At 40.3% G+C, this 19,306-nt stretch overlaps 1 protein-coding gene across 2 annotated transcripts in view; it reads right to left on the bottom strand.

The window, feature by feature from the left end:
* The window catches only part of CLUAP1 (clusterin associated protein 1), a 56,005-nt gene that overhangs the window by 7,042 nt on the left and 29,657 nt on the right, over nt 1–19,306 (bottom strand). For both annotated transcript variants that reach the window (XM_075179408.1, XM_075179409.1), the window contains exons 7-9: nt 16,169–16,302; nt 15,753–15,894; nt 199–271 (exon numbers count right to left, since the gene is read on the bottom strand). In XM_075179408.1, coding sequence (XP_075035509.1) covers nt 199–271; nt 15,753–15,894; nt 16,169–16,302 — 349 coding nt within the window. The remainder of the gene's footprint in view (nt 1–198; nt 272–15,752; nt 15,895–16,168; nt 16,303–19,306) is intronic.

The following is a 19,306-nucleotide window of genomic DNA, read 5'->3' as shown; positions in this document are numbered from 1 at the left end:
ACCCCTAACCACTCACTATTTGGCACCGACACTTGTGGTCAAACTGTTGATTTCGCTAAGTGTCAGAATTAACCTGTGTGTGGTTAGATTTTCACATATACTTTCATGATTCCAGTCTTTGGGAGGCGAGAACGGCTTCTCCCGACCTTTGCTTTACAGTTACCAGTTATAATAGACAGGTCACAACCCAACACTTACTTCCTGCCTTCTGCAGTCTGTTCTCCTCCTCTCTCAGCTTGTTCTGCATCAGCCTCAGAGTGTTCTCTGCCTCCTACAGGACACAACATATTATATCATCAGACATCACAGATGGACACCTTGAAAAACCCATAAACCAGTGTTATGAGTAAGAGATACCAGTGGAAGGTAACACAGAGGGCTGGGTATAACTACTGCGAGGTTAGTAGCAAGTTGCATGTAAGAACTTTCTATGACAGCACAATCTTCCCACATCAGTTTGACAGTTCATGTTTAGATGCACAGACCGACCACGTGCCCACCTAGCTACTACCTGCACATGGAGACACGGCAGTTGGCTGTGCTGAAATACTCTGTGCTGCTGTTACCAATCTAAGCAATAATGCAGCAAGCAGCACCACTCAGCAGCAGTTAAATATAAGGCAGCACAACAATAATAAATACATAAGTCATAATGGCCATATTAAAAAGTGTATACAAAAGCTCTGGGGTATTAAGCAAAGCAGCATGTTTAACAATTTCAACCGCAGCCGTCATGTTTTGAGCACAAATTGTCCTCACCCATAGTATAGAGTGACTAATACAAACAGAATATATGCACAATCAAATAAAACATAATTACAATCAATTGAGAAAGCATCGAAAAAAATGTGTCTAATCTAAAAAGATAGGATATATACAGAGTAACAATTAAGTAGAAATAGATCAATTATCAGACAAGATAAATGGTTTTCAATGCAAGAATATTAGCATAGATGTGATACCCACACAATGTAAAACCACGCACCCATTGCTGTGCCGCATTTCTGTAAATAGTACACACATCAAAAAAAAGATAATTCTGGCTTAACAAATAAACCAAAGCATCACATAAGGGTCTCCGAATAATTAGTACAGTCCAAATGGTAATACCGTATGTACACCCAAATCAGGTGGTATAAAGGTGGACAATGACAACCACATATACTGTGGCCCGACAGTACTCCTCTTTCTTCATTAGTTGGTTAGTATCCCTCAAAAGTCCAATGACAATAGGCTGTAGTTATGGTTCATATGTGTCTGTAACTGATAACTGCCTGAGAGTTTCACCCCGATAGTTTAAAGTTGATCTAGGACATGCCCTACCCCAACTATAAATCTGTCCTCACATTTTAAATTTACCTCCCCTCCAATGCAACATGGTTTTGCCAAGGTGCAAATTTACTCCTTTTTTTGACTTTGCTTTGCTTTCCTTAATGGATCAGGCCCATAGAGTTTAAAGATTACATTATGTGCAACCAAAGGTTTCCCCAATAGTAAAATAAAGTAAAAATGAATAATTCCCTTTAATCTCACATTATCATGCATTCACTCAGCAAGGGCTGGACGGATCTGTTTATGGTAAAACCCCAAAGGCTGATGACACCTGTCACACTTGTGACTTGGATGTAAACAGACTGATGTGGACAGGTCTAAGTACAGCAGATGTGCCGAGTATGCGACTGAATGGTGCTCATCAGGCTGGGAGGGTATTAGAGGAGACAGGTTTATTCATCTGGAGAAGATGCTCAGCCCTTAACATCTGCCCAGCATAGAAAGCGGCGCCATCGTACAACATCCCTGGTGTGTGACGACAGCAAGGAGAGAAGGAACACTTACACCTTAGGGTATCACTGTCTATTTATAGGCAGAGGGGTCTATATCTGACTATTACAGCTGGTGACAAGCCAGCCAATCTACTGACAATCCACAGCTCCGATGTCCTACATAGTAACCGAGTGGGACCAGATAGCTCCACCTCTGTCATGGAGAATCCTAAGCGCTGGACTCTCCAAAGAATACTGAACATATGCTGTGTGTTAATAGTTATTCCATTTTCTGCATCGCACCTAGATCATGTGAAGATCCTATAGGATATAAAAATGGAAAAGTCGAGGTCTGGTGGTAAAATTATAATTTTATATATATATATATATATATATATATATATATATATATATATATATATATATATATATATGTATACATACATACATACATATATATTTATACACATACACATATATACATACACACACGCACAATGTTTGGACTTTAATAAATAAAGGAGAACTATAGTGAGACTCGTCCTACTTATGACTACAGTTGCCCTTCTCTATGACCATAGAACGACAATGACATTCATCTCTCTGATATATAACCATCTACCACAAGCAATAGACGCAGAATACAACACACAGTTTATGAGGTGCAGCCTGTGAGGTCACCTGGTGCCTCATACCTCAGTAATGTCAGGGGTCCTTAATGAACTGATAGGCTGCAATCTCATCTACAAGATGTCTGCCTGCGCTGTGTGTAGACGATGGGTACACTTTGTTGTACAATATGTTGTAGACTTCGCTGGGTGGTTGAGAGGATGGGCCAGAAACTACAACAGGATCTATCTTGAAATACAAGTGGTGAAGGTTTATTAGACTTGATAATAGCGATGGTCAAAAGTAAATAGTAAATTAATAGGAAAGCTTCACTCACTAGCTAATATTACATCCAGCTACCTGAGAGGTACTGGCAGAACACTATGAACAGGATGATACCCAATAGCATTTGCATTTTTGAATGTCTGCATTATGGCACCATTATTTTATACACTGTATGCTTCATGTACTTGCCTCTGCAGCAAATTAACCTTGGGGTGTTAACGGTAGACACTTCTTCCATTTTTCCCTCAACCGCAAGTGCAGCCAACACACAATCAAATTTGACAGGTGGAGTCACTGACGTTTATAGCAACACCAGTGGGTAACCAGCCTTATGGTGTAAATGGCGGTAGTGCTTACGTTTCAGCATACCACAACGTGTGGAAGATCCATTTTACTTATAGTATTAATGCGGACACTACTTATTTATTACCAACAAATGTGAGCGGTGTTCATCCAACTATCTGTGTGGAGTTTGTATGTTCTCCCCGTGTTTAAATGGGTTTCCTCCGAGTGCTCCGGTTTCCTCTCACAATCTAAAAACATACTGGTAGGTTAACTGGCTGCTATCAAAATTGACCCTAGTGTCTGTGTGTGTTAGGGAATTTAGACTGTAAACTCCAATGGGGCAGAGACTGATGTGAGCAAGTTCTCTGTACAGCGCTGCGAAATAATGGGCGCTATATAAATAAATAGATGATGATGATGATCCTCCAATCACCCACTTATTTAATGAGTGCTCTATTTCCAACTTAATTTTGTCAAACCTATGTTCTATATCGAATGACGGTACCACGTTCAACCAAACTATGACTATCCAAGAAGAGTGACACTTGTCCACTCCATTCATAAACATTTAGGGGCATATTCAATTAGCTTTCGGATTCGCGGTAACGCGCGTTACTGCGAAAAGTGCGCGTTCTTGTGGGTATTACGGTACCGCATTAACGCGGATTTTCGTTCGCAACCCTATGGGCTGCGAACGAAAATCCACGTTATTGCGGTAACGTGTATTACGTTTCGTGGCTGTTCCGGCGCTTTACCGCGAATCCGAAAGCTAATTGAATATGCCCCTTAATGTATTCACAATACTTAACTAATCTTCAGGTATTTAACAAGGTTGATATTTGTTTGTAAAGCCTGTGACCGTCCAATATAAGAAACATGAACATATAACAACAACATAACACAACTGTTGGTCACACTACTAAAACCTTCTTCTACGGATCTAAAACCAAGATACATGTGACTCTTGGCCAGTCACACAAGAATTTTAAAAGGGCTACCTAGCCTGAATGGGATATTCTCTTTTATTAATGGGCTTTTATTAGCATTCACAAATATATAAGTAAGGCTTTTAATAAGAAGTTTACTGAGGATAAGACTCCCCTTTGTTTACCCATTTGGGTGAACAGATTGAATTGTTCTGAGAAAAGCTACAAATATTTGAAAATGCAATAAAATGTCACGGTGAATAAAAATGTTTTAGTGACCCAATAAAACCACATTCTCTGCTCATTATATATGCTCATCTAAACCCTAGAGAGATTTGTCCTACTTCTCTACCATGATCTCACAGCACCATGTAGAATGAATATCACAAGGAACAGTTCTAAGATAAATGGTCTGACTTGTCTCAGCCGTACAGCAAGGTGAGATTAGTCATACAAGCAGGTTATTTGAACACTATAATGTTAAAGTATCAGCTAAATTAGATGATTTTAATACTTATAAAATACAAATGATCAAAAGTCCCAAGCGCTGACATATGAGTGTAGAGAAAACCAATGTGTATAATATGTGGGAAAGGCAAAAATGGATCCTGCTGCTGTAAAAGAGTCCGTGGGCTCTGAAGAAAAATTAATATAAGGAAAACAGCGCTGGAAACAATTGCCAATGACCATAAAAGATGCTTATTGTGTTTTGATTCATTTTTTGTGCCCTTTACATGGGGGATATTACAAAGTCATCTATAATACTCATATGTATCAGACATTGTGAATACTTTCTATAAGATTATTTGTTTTTTGTTTTGATTTTTAATAAATTGTGTGTTTTTACAATTTCACCATCTCTTTTATAGTCATTGGCCATTGGTTCCAGCGCTGTTTTCCATATATTGATTTTAATACTTTCATAATTAACATCTTTTATTTTTCTTGTCTATTAAAAATTGTTTACAAAGAGCTTTATTGTCCATTTGTAAACTTAAGACATCGATGGGTGTTGCTAAGAGATATAATTGTGCTCTGTGCAATATAGTAGCCACACACTTATATTACTTAAAGCAGCAATAAACCACAAAGGCATTTTAGATTGTATAAAAGTTTGTTATTAGTGTAACAGCAATGGACCTCTCTTGTTGTGCGCCCCTTTAATGAAAGCTTAGAGTATATACACACACTAAGGGCTAGATTTACTAAACTGCGGGTTTGAAAAAGTGGAGATGTTGCCTATAGCAACCAATCAGAATGGCAGCTGTGAGATACATGTCGAGCCTTCATTTCTAACATATACAATATTTTATACGAATTACATATAGTGTTTCCTATCTAGTATATGACAAAATACATCTTTGGCCACAGTGAATACCCCACTACATTTTATATTTATATTGCTATGAATTGATGATAAATTGAATGCATAAAAGGTACATTTTTATTTTTTCCCTCAGAATATGGTTTATGTCTTTATTAGATATTTATAGGAGGAAATACTGTACAGATCTCCTTTTTTTGTTTATAGGAAAAAACAATATTTTTATTTATACAGTAAATTCAACCCATGAAATATACCCAAAATTTTATTTCCTGCATAAATATTTTTCTATGTGTTTGGGGCTTTATTTATCCTCAATAGTGGATTATTTTCATTATAATAGTAGAAGCTAAAATGCTATGAGTGGCACGTGCAACATAAGGGGGTATATTTACTAAACTGCGGGTTTGAAAAAGTGGAGATGTTGCCTATAGCAACCAATCAGATTCTAGCTGACATTTATTTAATACATTCTGCAAAATGACAGCTAGAATCTGATTGGTTGCTATAGGCAACATCTCCACTTTTGCAAAAACGCAGTTTAGTAAATATACCCCAAGATCTATATACAGTGATCAAGGTGGAAATTTAAAAGTCACAATATGGAAAATGTAAGTGATTGGAATGTGATAGTGTTACAATGGAGGCAGTAGGAGAACTGGTAGCATGGCATATTACTGTATACACCCCCACTTCCAACACTGTCTATAGATCTATACCCACATACATACATACATACATACATACATAATTCCCCAGACCATATTCATTCATTATGTATTGTGTGAAACCACTTCCAGCAATTCCCATACCTGTACCCAGTATTAGTACTCCTGTTGTTTACACAGACTTTTCTAATTATGCAGCCCAGCTCTGTGTTTTCCTATTCTTTGCAGATATACAGTAGATCATACTCAGATCTTAAATTAGCATTTTTCATGTTAACCAAGTAAAAAGGGAACTTTACTTATCTTTACCACCAGGTCAGTGGAAGTGGTCAGATGGGTTGTGAATGATAAAGTCCATTGGTACCTAACCCAAACCTATTTTCACCTCTGAAGTTTCTCCCACCTACAGCTCTTTTTGTCAAAAGGTCTTTTTTTATTACTTTTTTCTGCATTGCTCCAAATATAAAGATGTATAAAAAATAACTGGCTGATCGGCTGCAGCTGACATCATAAGTCTGCCCAGATGTGTTGCTGCTTCCCGACAGGACTACTAAGGACATCATGTCAATCAATGACACATAGCAGCCATCATGCGCTTAATGTGCAATGATAAAGGGATATTGTGTTATGCATTTCATTAAACACATTATCACAACTAAAATAAGACAAATCAGCACAGGGGTGAACAGATAGGAACTTACACAATAAACCTGCACAGAACATGGTAGAAAACCCTAAGTAGAAGAAAGCTACCAAATTAAATAGACTGTGACATGGGGAACACTGCAATTAGTTATCAAGAACTGTGCAGTGCTGGTTTTATGGTCTTGGGAACAGGGATTAACCTGATTTAAGTACAGGAGCCATCATATAAATGTATGAAGTTGGTCACATTATAACTATCAATCACAGAATTCTATTAGAATTTTAAGTATATAGAATGTTGGGGATTCCAGTCTGTCTTGTGTCCTAACAGATTCTGAATCTGGCCACACATGGGTTAGTCCCATCAGATTTAGGCACATGCAATCCTTCTGGCTTATACCAAGGCCTGGTTAGAAGAGAACTGCGCAGACAGGGTGAGACTGGCCACCTGTTGACCATATATGCCTGATAATGATTCAGTCAATTTATATGTGGTTGTAATCGGTCACTGGGCTCATTTTTGTGCCGCACACGCTTTTATAATGAGCAAATTGCCCCATATCTCTCGATCTCCTGATATGTGGGTGACCAGCTTATCCCTGGAAATGATGAACTGGAAGCACCATTATTTATTTAAATCCAGGAGGAAATTGAGGTCAGGAAGGTCTAGAGATTGCTGGTAAACGAAGGTGTTTTATTCTGCTCACGTTGGATTTAGAAGGTTTATAGTGTAAAACATCAACTAAAATGGGAAACACAACCAGTGATAAAGGGACATGTGCAATGGTTAAAGAGGACCAGTTACTTACATGTCCCACTGTGTGCCGTATCTTGCATGAAAATGCTCTGTGCATGCTCCGAAACGGGCAGTGAACGCTACTGCTCGCAGGGCAGGTGATGACTGACACGTGTGCTTCTAAGTAAGAGAAACTATAAAAAAAGTATTTGTACAGTGCGCACTAAGAACGTCCTGATTTATCTACTTCATGTTAATTTTTTTTTTTATATTTTAGTCTTTTTTATGATTATCGTATTAATCATTTTAAAACAAATTTTCTAAAAAAAATAAATGTATGCGTTCTAATGGGACCTGATATTACACATATGCATGAGCGTACCCTGCAGTGTGTTCTCTCTGTATACGGCAAGTAACTTATAGCCAGAGCGTGCTTCTACCCGGATTCAAATGGAAACGTCTCTTGAGATCCTCTTCAATACAGGCGTACCCACGTGCAAGTTATGTTCCATATTTTTAAGCGCAAGTTGCGTTCACAGATGAATCAGGACCTATATGTTTTATGATGTTTTATATGGGAAATCTGAATAGGGAGTGGGACTAAATATTATTTAAAAGTTGTTTTTACAACGATTGGCAGGTAAAATTTCCAGAGTGTGATATCTCCAAAATAAGGGACATTGGAGACACTCAAAGCTCCTCCCTGATGATTATATGCAAATAAGCAAGTAGTCACTTTGAACAAAGCCATTTACATCATCATCATTTATTTATATAGCGCCACAAATTCCTCAGCGCTGCACAGAGAACTCATTCACATCAGTCCCTGCCCCATTGGAGCTTACAGTCTAAATTCCCTAATATAGACACTCACACACAGACACAGACAGAGAGGGAGACAGACAGAGAGGGAGAGACTAGGGTCAATTTTGATAGCAGCCAATTAACCTACCAGTATGTTTTTTGGAGTGTGGGAGGAAAGCAGAGCACCCGGAGGAAACCCACGCAAACATGGGGTGAACTTACAAACTCCACATAGATAAGGCCATGGTTGGGAATTGAACTCATGACCCCAGTGCTGTGAGGTAGAAGTGCTAACCACTGAGCCACCGTGCTGCCCACATGTCAAGCCTTGGAGCCAATACTTTACCCACTTTACCCACAGACCAGCACTGCCCGAGACAGACTGACTTCTCAGCTGTAGAGTGAACGAGAAAAAATCATCTCAGCGAGTGTAAAGATATTAATTCATCTGTGTTAGTGGCCCTTTAACAGCTCTATAAATACAGAACCTGCATATTTATACAAGTAGAATGATTTCTCTTTTGTGAAAAACCTCTATTTGATTGCATTTGTTTTACAAGATAAATACACTGACATACAAGAGCCATTCTCATCAACACTCCAGCCCTATACAGAAGATGAACAGATACCTGCACACGTATTGATCCAGCCTGGCAGAAGCACTTCTATTATGTTTTCTAGCCAAGTGGTTACAGAAGAGGCAATATGCTGGTTCCACTAAATACCATTATTTCAGCAATAAATACAAGACAAGCCTTTCATCAAAGAGAGCAGAAGAAAACAAATATAAACAGGGAAGCGGGTTGTATCTTAAAAAAATCAAAATAGAATTAGTACGAGCAGATGAGGAATAAGCAAAAAAATCTAAAAAAAGCAATACAGTGGCTATGGGGCTCATCTGTCCAGCTAGCAGGAATTAGTCATTCCCTGAAACATTCATTTTAAAACATCAAGTTCTGTCGCAATTGAAATTATTGCTTTAACACAGGCTTTCAAGCCTGAAACTGCTGCTGATTCTCAATGAAACGGTTATAGTCTCATTAGTAAATGCTGCAGTGGTCTCATTAGCTGAAAACGGATTCCAGTACAGCTTCATTTTGATTGGCGGGAACTAAAGTCAAGTGTGAAACTCCAAGTATGATGGGGAAGAGGATATTTCAGTGCGACCAGGCTGGGGAGGGGTTACGGCACTTCAAGCAGTTGTTCATTGAGCAAAGGGGCAACTGTAGAATGAAATGAGTTTAAGGGTCAATGGGTTTGGTATATGCACAGAAAGTATGCTCTGTGTATTTGTGGGAGTATAAGTGCTGTGTGAAAGTGTAAGTCCAATTGTGGTATGCACTGTGTATATAAGTGCACTGCCAGTGACAATATGTGCTGTGAGATGAATGATTAAATGTTATGTATGACCAGCTAGAGCAGGCCTGTCCAACCTGTGGCCCTCCAGATGTTGTTAAACTACAAGTCCCAGCATGCCCTTCCAGCTATCAACTGGTTGTCTACCGGCAAAGCATGCTGGGGCTTGTAGTTTAACAACATCTGGAGGGCCGCAGGTTGGACAGGCCTGAGCTAGAGCATGCTGTGTGAGACTGTGGCGCTGTGTGAGACTGTGGCGCTGTGTGAAAGTGGAGGATGCTGAAAACGGAGGATGCTGTTTGAATGTGCGGGTCCAGTGAGACTGCGGCGCTGTGTGAATGTGCGGGTCCAGTGAGACTGCGGCGCTGTGTGAATGTGCGGGTCCAGTGAGACTGCGGCGCTGTGTGAATGTGCGGGTCCAGTGAGACTGCGGCGCTGTGTGAATGTGCGGGTCCAGTGAGACTGCGGCGCTGTGTGAATGTGCGGGTCCAGTGAGACTGCGGCGCTGTGTGAATGTGCGGGTCCAGTGAGACTGCGGCGCTGTGCGAATCCAGTGAGACTATGCGCTGTGTGAAGTGCGAGTCCAGTGAAACTCTGGCGCTGTGTGAATGTGTGTTAGACTTAAGACTTACGTTTCACCTTTAGACCACGTTAATTTATTATATGTGCGCTACCAAATCTTTTACTAACTACATTGCATGATCTTTCTAGTTTCCTTGTCATACCACCAGCCAGAATGATAAATAAATGAATTCAGTAAAAGTTGTGGGAGGAGATTTACTACCTTGTACGTTAAAGTCAACTGAAGGCAGAAAACTATTAACCCTTTCACTGAAAAAGCTGTGTGTTGATTTTGCACCTCAAACGGCATTGACATTTAACATATCTTTACATCGGTTAGAGACCAACGTGCACACAATGGGCCTGATTCATTAAGGAAAGTAAAAAATAAATAAATAAAGGAGTAGCTTTGCACCTAGGCGGTAAAACCATGATGCATTGGAGGGGGGTGGGGGGGGTGGGGGTAATTTAATATGTGGGAACAGATTTATATTTGGGTTAAGACATGTTCTAGATCAACTTTCAATTTCAGTGTAAAAATAAAGCTATCAAGTATTTGTGTGCTACATGGAAAAACAGCCGGTATTTAACATATGTGCAAAATAATAAACTAATTTGCACCCTTTGGAATTCGGGAGTTTCCCAGGCATTCCGGGAGAGGTGACAAGTATGTGTAATAATGCGCGGTCCGCGATACTTTCAAGAGAAATGCGGCGGCCAAGTGAATTCCCCCACTTTGTATCCTGTTCTCTGCTGAATTTACTAGAAACGACTAGGGATGAATAGGACACTTGGGCTGGGTCAGTTCCTAATAAGTCAATCATTCAGCTCTAAAAAGGGATATAAAGATGGAGCTGTGCCATCAATGAGAAGACTGGTGCTTGGCTGCCAGCTGAGATCTGCTCTGCGGTTACTGCGGCAGTGGCAGCATTATCCTCTCCTCTCCACAAGACTCACTGTGGTTATTCACACGCCTCCTACATCCTACACTCAAACACAGCAGTGATTTAATTCTTCTATTACCAGTGTCACCCTGTGAAGTAACTCAGACTCTGTGAACATTATCACTGGTCAATGTTGCTTAGCAATATATGATGTACAGATTCAATGGGAGCTGTGAGATACAGATACTAATTACAACAAAGTAACATATTTCTGAAACCATTTCTTACATACAGTGTTTCCTATCTAGTATATGACAAATACATCTTTGGGCAGAGTGAATACCCCACTATATTTTATATTTATATTGCTATGAATTGATAATAAATTGAATGCATAAAAGGTACATTTTTATTTTTCCTTCAGAATATGGTTTATTTCTTTAGATATTTATAGGGGCAAACAACACTTTACATATCTATTTTTTTTGTTTATAGGGAAAAAAATTTTTTTATTTATACAGTAAATTCAAACCATGAAATATACCCAAAATTTTATTTTCTGCATAAATAAATATTTTTCTATAAGTGGCACGTGTAGCCTGTGTTAGTAAGATAAGGGGTATATTTACTAAACTGCGGGATTGAAAAAGTGGAGATGCTGCCTATAGTAACCAATCAGATTCTAGCTGTCATTTTGTAGAATGTACTAAATAAATGATAGCTAGAATCTGATTGGTTGCTATAGGCAACATCTCTACTTTTTCAAACCTGCAGGTTACTAAATATACCCCTTGGTCTTACATTAGGGGCGCTGTGGGAATGCTGCACTGTGTCTTATAATATCCCGTCAGCAGGAAACACTGTAGGTAAGTCGTGTTTTGAGACAGCCCCTGTGGCGGTTTAGGGCAGAGTTATCTCAGGTAGTGATCATTTGTACATGTGAGCTGGGTCTCTGCCGCTTGCTAGCACGCATAAACATGGACACTGAAAGCAGAGCAAGAATGACTGAAACCCATACAGATGGTCATGTACAATAAAACAGTCAAAATGACAATTTCTGTGCAAAATTCTATTAACTCAAGATTTTCTTACATGTGATCCTTAAGCAAAAAGAAACCAGAGGTCTCTTTTGGCTGTGAGACAGACATCTGCCTGAATATTGTGGGCAAGATGGTATTGACTTTCAAGGTGGTCCAGTTTCCCAGTTTCACGCAATGGAGTTTCAGTTGGAACAGCTCTCGAGTTGGAACAAATCTCACCTGTGTCTTTCCAGTCAGGTGATTCGTCTTTACCCAAAGGTGTGTTAGTTGCTCCTTTGGTGAGCTGCAAAGGAAGATTGTCTACAGAGTCATCCATTCTCAATCTGGGATTGGACTTTGGCGACAATGGACACCAGCCTTTGCGGATGGAGGGCGGTAGCCTTTGGGGTTGGGAGGAATTAAGCCTTCACAACCACTTTCAGTGTCTTTGAATATTGGAGGAATCCAAGCTTCCAATACATGTGTTGTACCTGCAGGTGGTGTTCCATACTCTGGTCAACACAGAGCGTCTGCTGCAGGGACAGGCAGGAAAGACACAGTTGGACAATGGCACAGAGGATGCATACCTCAATCACCAGGGCCTCTAGTCATGAAGAATCTTTTGGTGGGCTGAACGAAATGTTCAGGCCATCATGACAGACGACTTCATCCCAGGGGTGGAGAGCTGGAAGGCAGAGTTTCTCAGCAGGCAGCCTCTTCACCCCAATGAATAGCCTCTGCACCCAGAGGTCTCTTGCCGGATTCGGCAAGGAATTATCATAGAGTGTGGAGAACATTAATTTCATGTTGCAAAAGGAGTTCCTTCTTTTTGTTTGCCATGGTTACTTATGGTCTTGCAAGAGATGGTGGATGCTGGTCTGCACCTTAGTTCTCTTAAGGTTCTCAGGTGTCTGCTCTCTCCATCTTCATGCACCACGGATCTCAACTTGTTCTTGAATGCTCTGTAGCATTCGCAATTTGAACCTCTGATCTGAAATTTATGACATGGAAGATGGACTTCCTTTAGGCAATTTCTATTGCTAGAAGAGTTTCAAAACTCTTAGCTATGACCTGCAAGTTTCCTCTTCTATTTCTCCAAGGGAATGGGGCGGTTCTTCGGACCAAACCTTCTTTCCATCTTTTCAACCTAAGGTAATGTCTAGACCTCACACTAATCATTACACAGTCATTCCGGCTCTGGTCAAGAATAGATCTCCTGAGGAAGAGGGCTCTCTTCACTGTCTGGATGTGGTCAGAACTTTGCCGACGTCTATGCGTAGAACTTAAGACTGAGACTCCTCTGTGATACACACAAAAGGGGCTGGCCGGATTCTAAAGTTACCATCACTAAATGGTTCACATCTGTGATGTGTCAGGTTTATAGTGGAGCAGGACAGCCCGTTTCTGAGAATCTTCAGACTCACTCCACCAGGCCGGTGAGTGCTTCTTGGGCGGCACGGCAAGGAGCCTCAACTGAGCAACTGTGTCGAGCAGCTACTGTTCCTCTGCCCTCACCTTTACCAGGTTTTACAAGTTTAATGTATTTGCATACAAGCATGTCAGTTTGGGGAGAAAGGTGCTTTGCGCTATTTTTTCCTGAGCGTTCCCACCCGTGATGGCAAAGACGACTCCAATGTGCCCAGTGTCCTTCTCTGGATGCCCGAAAAATAGATTTTTATTCTTACGTTAAATCCTTTTCTGTTCCTTTACTGGGGTGAACCGGGCGCACACATTTTACATTCTGGCTTTTATGTGACATTCGTGTGGTTTGATTTAGTGCAGTAGGTTGTTGTTCTTTCCTATTTTCTGTTAGTTTTCTCTCTCTCCCCTTTTCTGTGGAACTTGGTTAAACATAAACTGAAGTCCTTACAGGAGAGGGTGGAGTAGCTATGGACAACAAGTAGAGATTTAAAGTGCCTGCATGCCTGGATCCAACAATGTAAATCAATGTACCCACTGTACCCCAATTTACTAGGAGAAAAGGATTTAAAGCAAGTATAAAAATCCTATTTCAACCCGTCATATATCAAGACATGGTTTTTAAATACATTAAATTTGGCTGGCTTGAGGGGAATAAAAAAAGCAATCCTTTAACTTGGACATGTGAGATTAAATATACCTAAATCAACAACCTATATTCCAATATGATCTCTCAATCACTGCAGGAAGGAGCTCAACGGATTTCTTCGTAAAATATAGAGATATTCCAAGAACTTTAAATAGTAAAGGCATAATCAGATTTCTTGAAACAAAACCAATTACATTAGTGTATTTATTCAGTAAATTATTAAAAGCTTTGACAGTTTAATGGAATGAGAAAAATATTTTATTTATGATTAACAGCATGACTGAAGACATCAGCATGTGAGTGACAGCCTCATACAGGGAGCCAGCACAAAGTGTGTACTCTAGTGACAAGGAGATGAGTGTTTGGGGTAACAGAATATTCTCTGCAGAATAAGTGACAGATCAAAAGAGGCTGCCAGGAAACTAACATAGTACAGGACTTCATCAGTGCTTATGATAATCCCTGAACAACTGTCTTATTCAGAAATGGTGCTACAAAGAAACAAAAAGTGACTTAAACCACACCAGAAGAAGAGGCTATATACAAATAGTTAAAACCAGCTATAATATATATATTTATATATATTTATTTCTGAAGACTTCAACACAGAGTCCAGTGGTACTGCTCACCATCAGAACTCTCTAGCCTATAAACCGACAGAAGGACCAGCACTATGCACTTATCGTTATACAAGCACATTTTGAAGACAGGCCATGCCTGGATGGGGCAGGCTTTTTGTGGCAACTCCCATAATAAGTGCCAGAGTTGCTGTGTACTCCCTGTGATGAAGTGTAGGGGGAGGACAGGTGCTCCTGTTCCCTTGTTTGTCCACATATTTAAGTTATCCATACAGCGGCTTATGGATCAGTCCAATAATAAGTTATACACTTACTTGCTACAAGGTGAGCATAGCTAGGTTGTGATTGGCCTCCAAGGAACCCAGCCCACAGAAATGGATGGCTTTGGTCAATGAGACCATTGGGCACTATAGGTCTGCATATAACAGGAATAGTGAGACTAAGTATGAACACATTTGGTGAAAATGGACAGAGTCTCAGTATATGATCGGTGAGATGGACGGGGACTCTCTTGGATAATTCTTGGAACCCAACCCTTGGGTACAGGATGTTTTGTATCGTGAGGATAAAATTTAGCTTCTCTGTGTAAACCAACTCTAAGCAAATTTGCTGAGGAGACTATTCTGTAATAATGTATTCAACCAATCTCCTGTATTTGCACCAGATAATATCTTGCGTTAATTGTACCCAATCTAGGTACAGAGTATAATTTTCATTTTTTTTATTCCCTGTAGCTTTATTTAGGTATTTGGAACTCGTTTTATCCATATGTTTATAATACTATAAAACTGAATAAACACAAATGTGATTTAAAAAACAAAACAAAATAAAAACACTATGGGGGGGAAAATTAAATTAGCCGCAAAGTGTTTTACGGATATTCCAGAGACACTTTGTGGCTGAGATTTCTGCTCATTTTTCCTCACACCCCATAGAGATGTCCACGTGCCACATCGTCGGCAGATGAATTCCCCTCTATGAGCAAGTGCTTTCCACATATCTGTGAATAAGATTAGGGGGTAAATGTATCCAACTGAGAGTTTTCCGGTGGGTTTAAAAAACCAATCAGAATCTAGCTATCATTTATTTAGTACATTCTACTAAATGATAGCTATAATCTGATTGGTTGCTATAGGCAACATCTCCGCTTTTCAAACTCGCTGGAAAACTCTCAGCTTGATACATTTACCCCTAGAAGTGTGAAATGTCACTCTGTATAATGATGATTTCATGGTTCTCACCTCAAAACGTTCCTGCTCCACCCGATGATGGTCCTCGAGTTGCTGTTCCAGGTAGCAGAGATTGCGATACTTGTCCACAAAGATCTCGTACTGCTTCTGCAGCTCTTCTTCTAACTTCTCATATTCGTCCATAAACGCTGGTCTGTGAAGATGTGGATGCATCATTATACTTGGTGTTTGAGGGTAAGAGTTTGGGGATTTGTTAAAGCCCTGTACAAGTTCTGTGAGTAGGCCTCAGGGACAACTAGTATGCTCTGTGAATGGTCCAAGCAATGTCCTACAACCTCTATACACAGAGGAATAGGCAGTCTTGCCTTGTATACATGTTTATTATTCCCAGTTCACTGAGAGGGCTACATCTGGAAGTGTATTGGAAGCACATAGGACTGGTGAAAAATGAAGGGAATTCCATTCACCTCACACTCTGTAGGGTCTGGAGTCTCCCTCGGTTCCTCTCCAGCTCCTTCCTCCGCTTCTCAATTTTGGACTCCAGGTTCACCTCATCAGATGCCCCATTAGTCAGGAAGTCTCTCATCTTCTGACACTGTTCCTGAAATGAATGAGGGTGGCTGAGATATAAAACAATACAAAGACATTGACCTCAAACTCCACAAGATCAATAAGCCTCTGTTTAACAGTTTCTAACTAGATTTATAAGCAGTTATCTGCAAAATCAAGAGGCTGAATTCACTTTTTGGCCAATTGTCTGCTGTGCGCGCACACAGGTGGGCAACCACATTCTGCATTTTGACGCATGTACCATTGATGCCATGAGCAGAACCATACAAATCAGTGGAAAAAGGACCACCTTATAATATCTGGGCCTTTTTGCGCATTAGAAAAGCTTTGTGCCTCCCCTTTAAATTAGGAACCACTTTAAATATAAAATCTGCATCTTTGTAGCTTATTTTGAACTCTCTCAGATGTAAATTGGAATATCACCATCATTGAAGGTATTCTGTGATTAGATCCACTCATTAAAAAGAAAGAAATTTAGCTGCACTGTACTGCAGAGAACAGTGGTGTAAAGTCACACACAAGGGGTCATAATACAGCATTTGTAATGTTATACTGTCTATTTGTAAAGGATCCCAAGATATTTCTATGGTATGGACTTCTTGGGCAGGGGGACTACGTACCCAATGGAGAACCCAAAGTCGAGGAAAAAGCAAGATAGCAGTTGCCAAAATAAACACAGATCAATTCCATGGGGAGGGCATTCATTGTATACAGCAGATCCGATACATGCATGTTGGCGGGACCTCTACCAATCAACTTCAGCACTGCACGCTTATTCCCAGAGCAGAAGAGATCAGATGCAGCAGCTGTACATGAAAGCTGGCAGCTGATTGGAGGACTGAGCGATATACATCAGTTCTGAAACCCTGCTAAGTAACAGCTGGCGGAGGTCCCAGGGAAGAGACCCACCAACAAAGTACAATTACAGGAAAGGGTTGGGGTATTGCAGACAGTTTGCAAGAGGCTAAGCTTCCGATGTTTGATGTTAAATTGGAAATAGTCATTTACAAAACTGCAAAAAATGAAGGACAGCATAACAAATGTTATGTGTTGTACTTAAGAGACAATAGGCGGGACTAAAACTGGACCCACAATTCAAAAAAGGTCATACAGAGTTCTCAAGGGAGTCGTTTCCAAAGTCGGTATGGAGCTGTGCGCCTATGAATACACTGGGTGGAGGAAACGAACTGTGCATCCACATGTCTTGCAGATAGTAAGTGAGCCTTTATTACTGTGAATACTGCGTTTTAACCTGGTGAAAGCATAAAGAGATACATTGGGTTCATTCATTGCTTGCGATGTCCCACACGGACATCACTGCGATGTAGCAACCTCTATGTGATGATAGTTGAGCGGAGGTTCCTGCCATAACATCACAGCGATGTGTCACCGTGCACTTCCCTGAGACGCACCGCGCCGAACTGAACCTCCCTCTTTGTGTTACGTTAGAACCCAGCTGAAGTCCAGAACCAGTCATTTCTTTTGTGAAGTTATAAGTTTACTGAAGATCACCTAAATAAGGCTTGATGACTCATTTTGCACTTGGCACTTAAAAGTTGGAGCAGATCTATTTCAAGTTTTAATATTACTTTTAGTTCAGTACGCTGGCATTGCCGTGGGGCTACATACAGTGCTGCAATGACAAGACCTTTAAAATATCTCAATCAATTTGATTAAAACCACACATATGCTTTCAGCGTGGGTACATTTATTTTCCAAGTGCCAGCGTGATAGTAGATGTGAATTACATATACCTCCCTCCATCACAGAGGAGGCTGTTCGATTGACTGTTCCGATGGCACCTCCGGTGAGAATTATATAACGGAATAAAGAGCTTAATCAAGAAATTCAGCTCAAACTGGGAGCTCTGATAATACACATGTGGCAGTAATTGTCACCATGGTATTTACTTGTTCTCATGATGCTTCTTGGCACAAATATATCTGCTCAACAACAGCCATTAGCAAAGAGTAGAATCAGAACGTATACCCTTATATAATCTAGTGCCATGTGGTTCATATTTTACAGGACTGATGGCTAATCACTAACAATCCCAGAATAAACCTTCTAAATCGCTATAAATATCTGCCTTTAGAAGCTATAAAGTTTCCCAGGGGAATGGGGGAACGAGCAATCTGTAACAAGTTACATCTTTCCTTTTCTCTAAAACCCTATCTTTGATTAGTCTCTCTATTAAGGGCTGATGATATAAAATTATTCTTTTCATAGAACTACACATCGGGTCTGTGATTAGTGCAGTTCAATTATTTGCTCTCACTTCAACAGAATCTCTCCATCTCCTCCCACTCTTAGGCTGGGTACACGCTACAGTGGTTTCAGCCGACTATCGGGTCAATCAAGCAATAAACAACCGTTCGGCCTGGTATCTCATTAGTGTGTACGCTGCGACGATAAACTATTATCGTTCCAAAGCACATCGTATCGTTTCATTTGATTTTTAAGCCAGACTAAAAATCTCATTCAATGATGGAACAACGTCCTTCCAGTCCTACAGTGTGTATGCACTCAGGACCGGCAGTGTCCATAGATCTCTATGGAGTGTGCAGAGTCACAGTCTTTTCAGCCGATGGTTATGACAGATGAAGATCACAGACCTGAAGGTAAATCATGTAAAATGGGTATAGTGTGTACACAGGAATCAGCTGCTGATCGGGACTTTTTTTTCTTCTGTAGTTAGTGAAATCGTTAAAGATGTTGCATCGAGAGAAATTTTCTGTAGTGTCTACCCAGCCTAAACGAGGGGTGATAATCATCTAACGCTGCAATAATTTAGGGTCACATTCTAATGTCATCCTTGTGGATGTGACCAGACCACCGAAAATATGAGAGAGAGCAGGAAGAAAGACGGCAGACACAACCCAGGAGGACTGCTCCTAGCCGGCACAGAGGAATAACAGAGGAATGTACGCTCCTTGTGCTAGGGACAAATAAGTGAATGAGGCTATTGTCCTTTTAACAAACGGAACATTCCGTCTGCAAATTAAGGGTTGTGAGTGGTCTCACACCGTTGCTTT

Source organism: Mixophyes fleayi, chromosome 7, assembly GCF_038048845.1.
Source record: "Mixophyes fleayi isolate aMixFle1 chromosome 7, aMixFle1.hap1, whole genome shotgun sequence".
NCBI classification, from domain to species: Eukaryota; Metazoa; Chordata; class Amphibia; order Anura; family Limnodynastidae; genus Mixophyes; species Mixophyes fleayi.
This window is presented reverse-complemented; position numbering and strand designations above follow the sequence as displayed.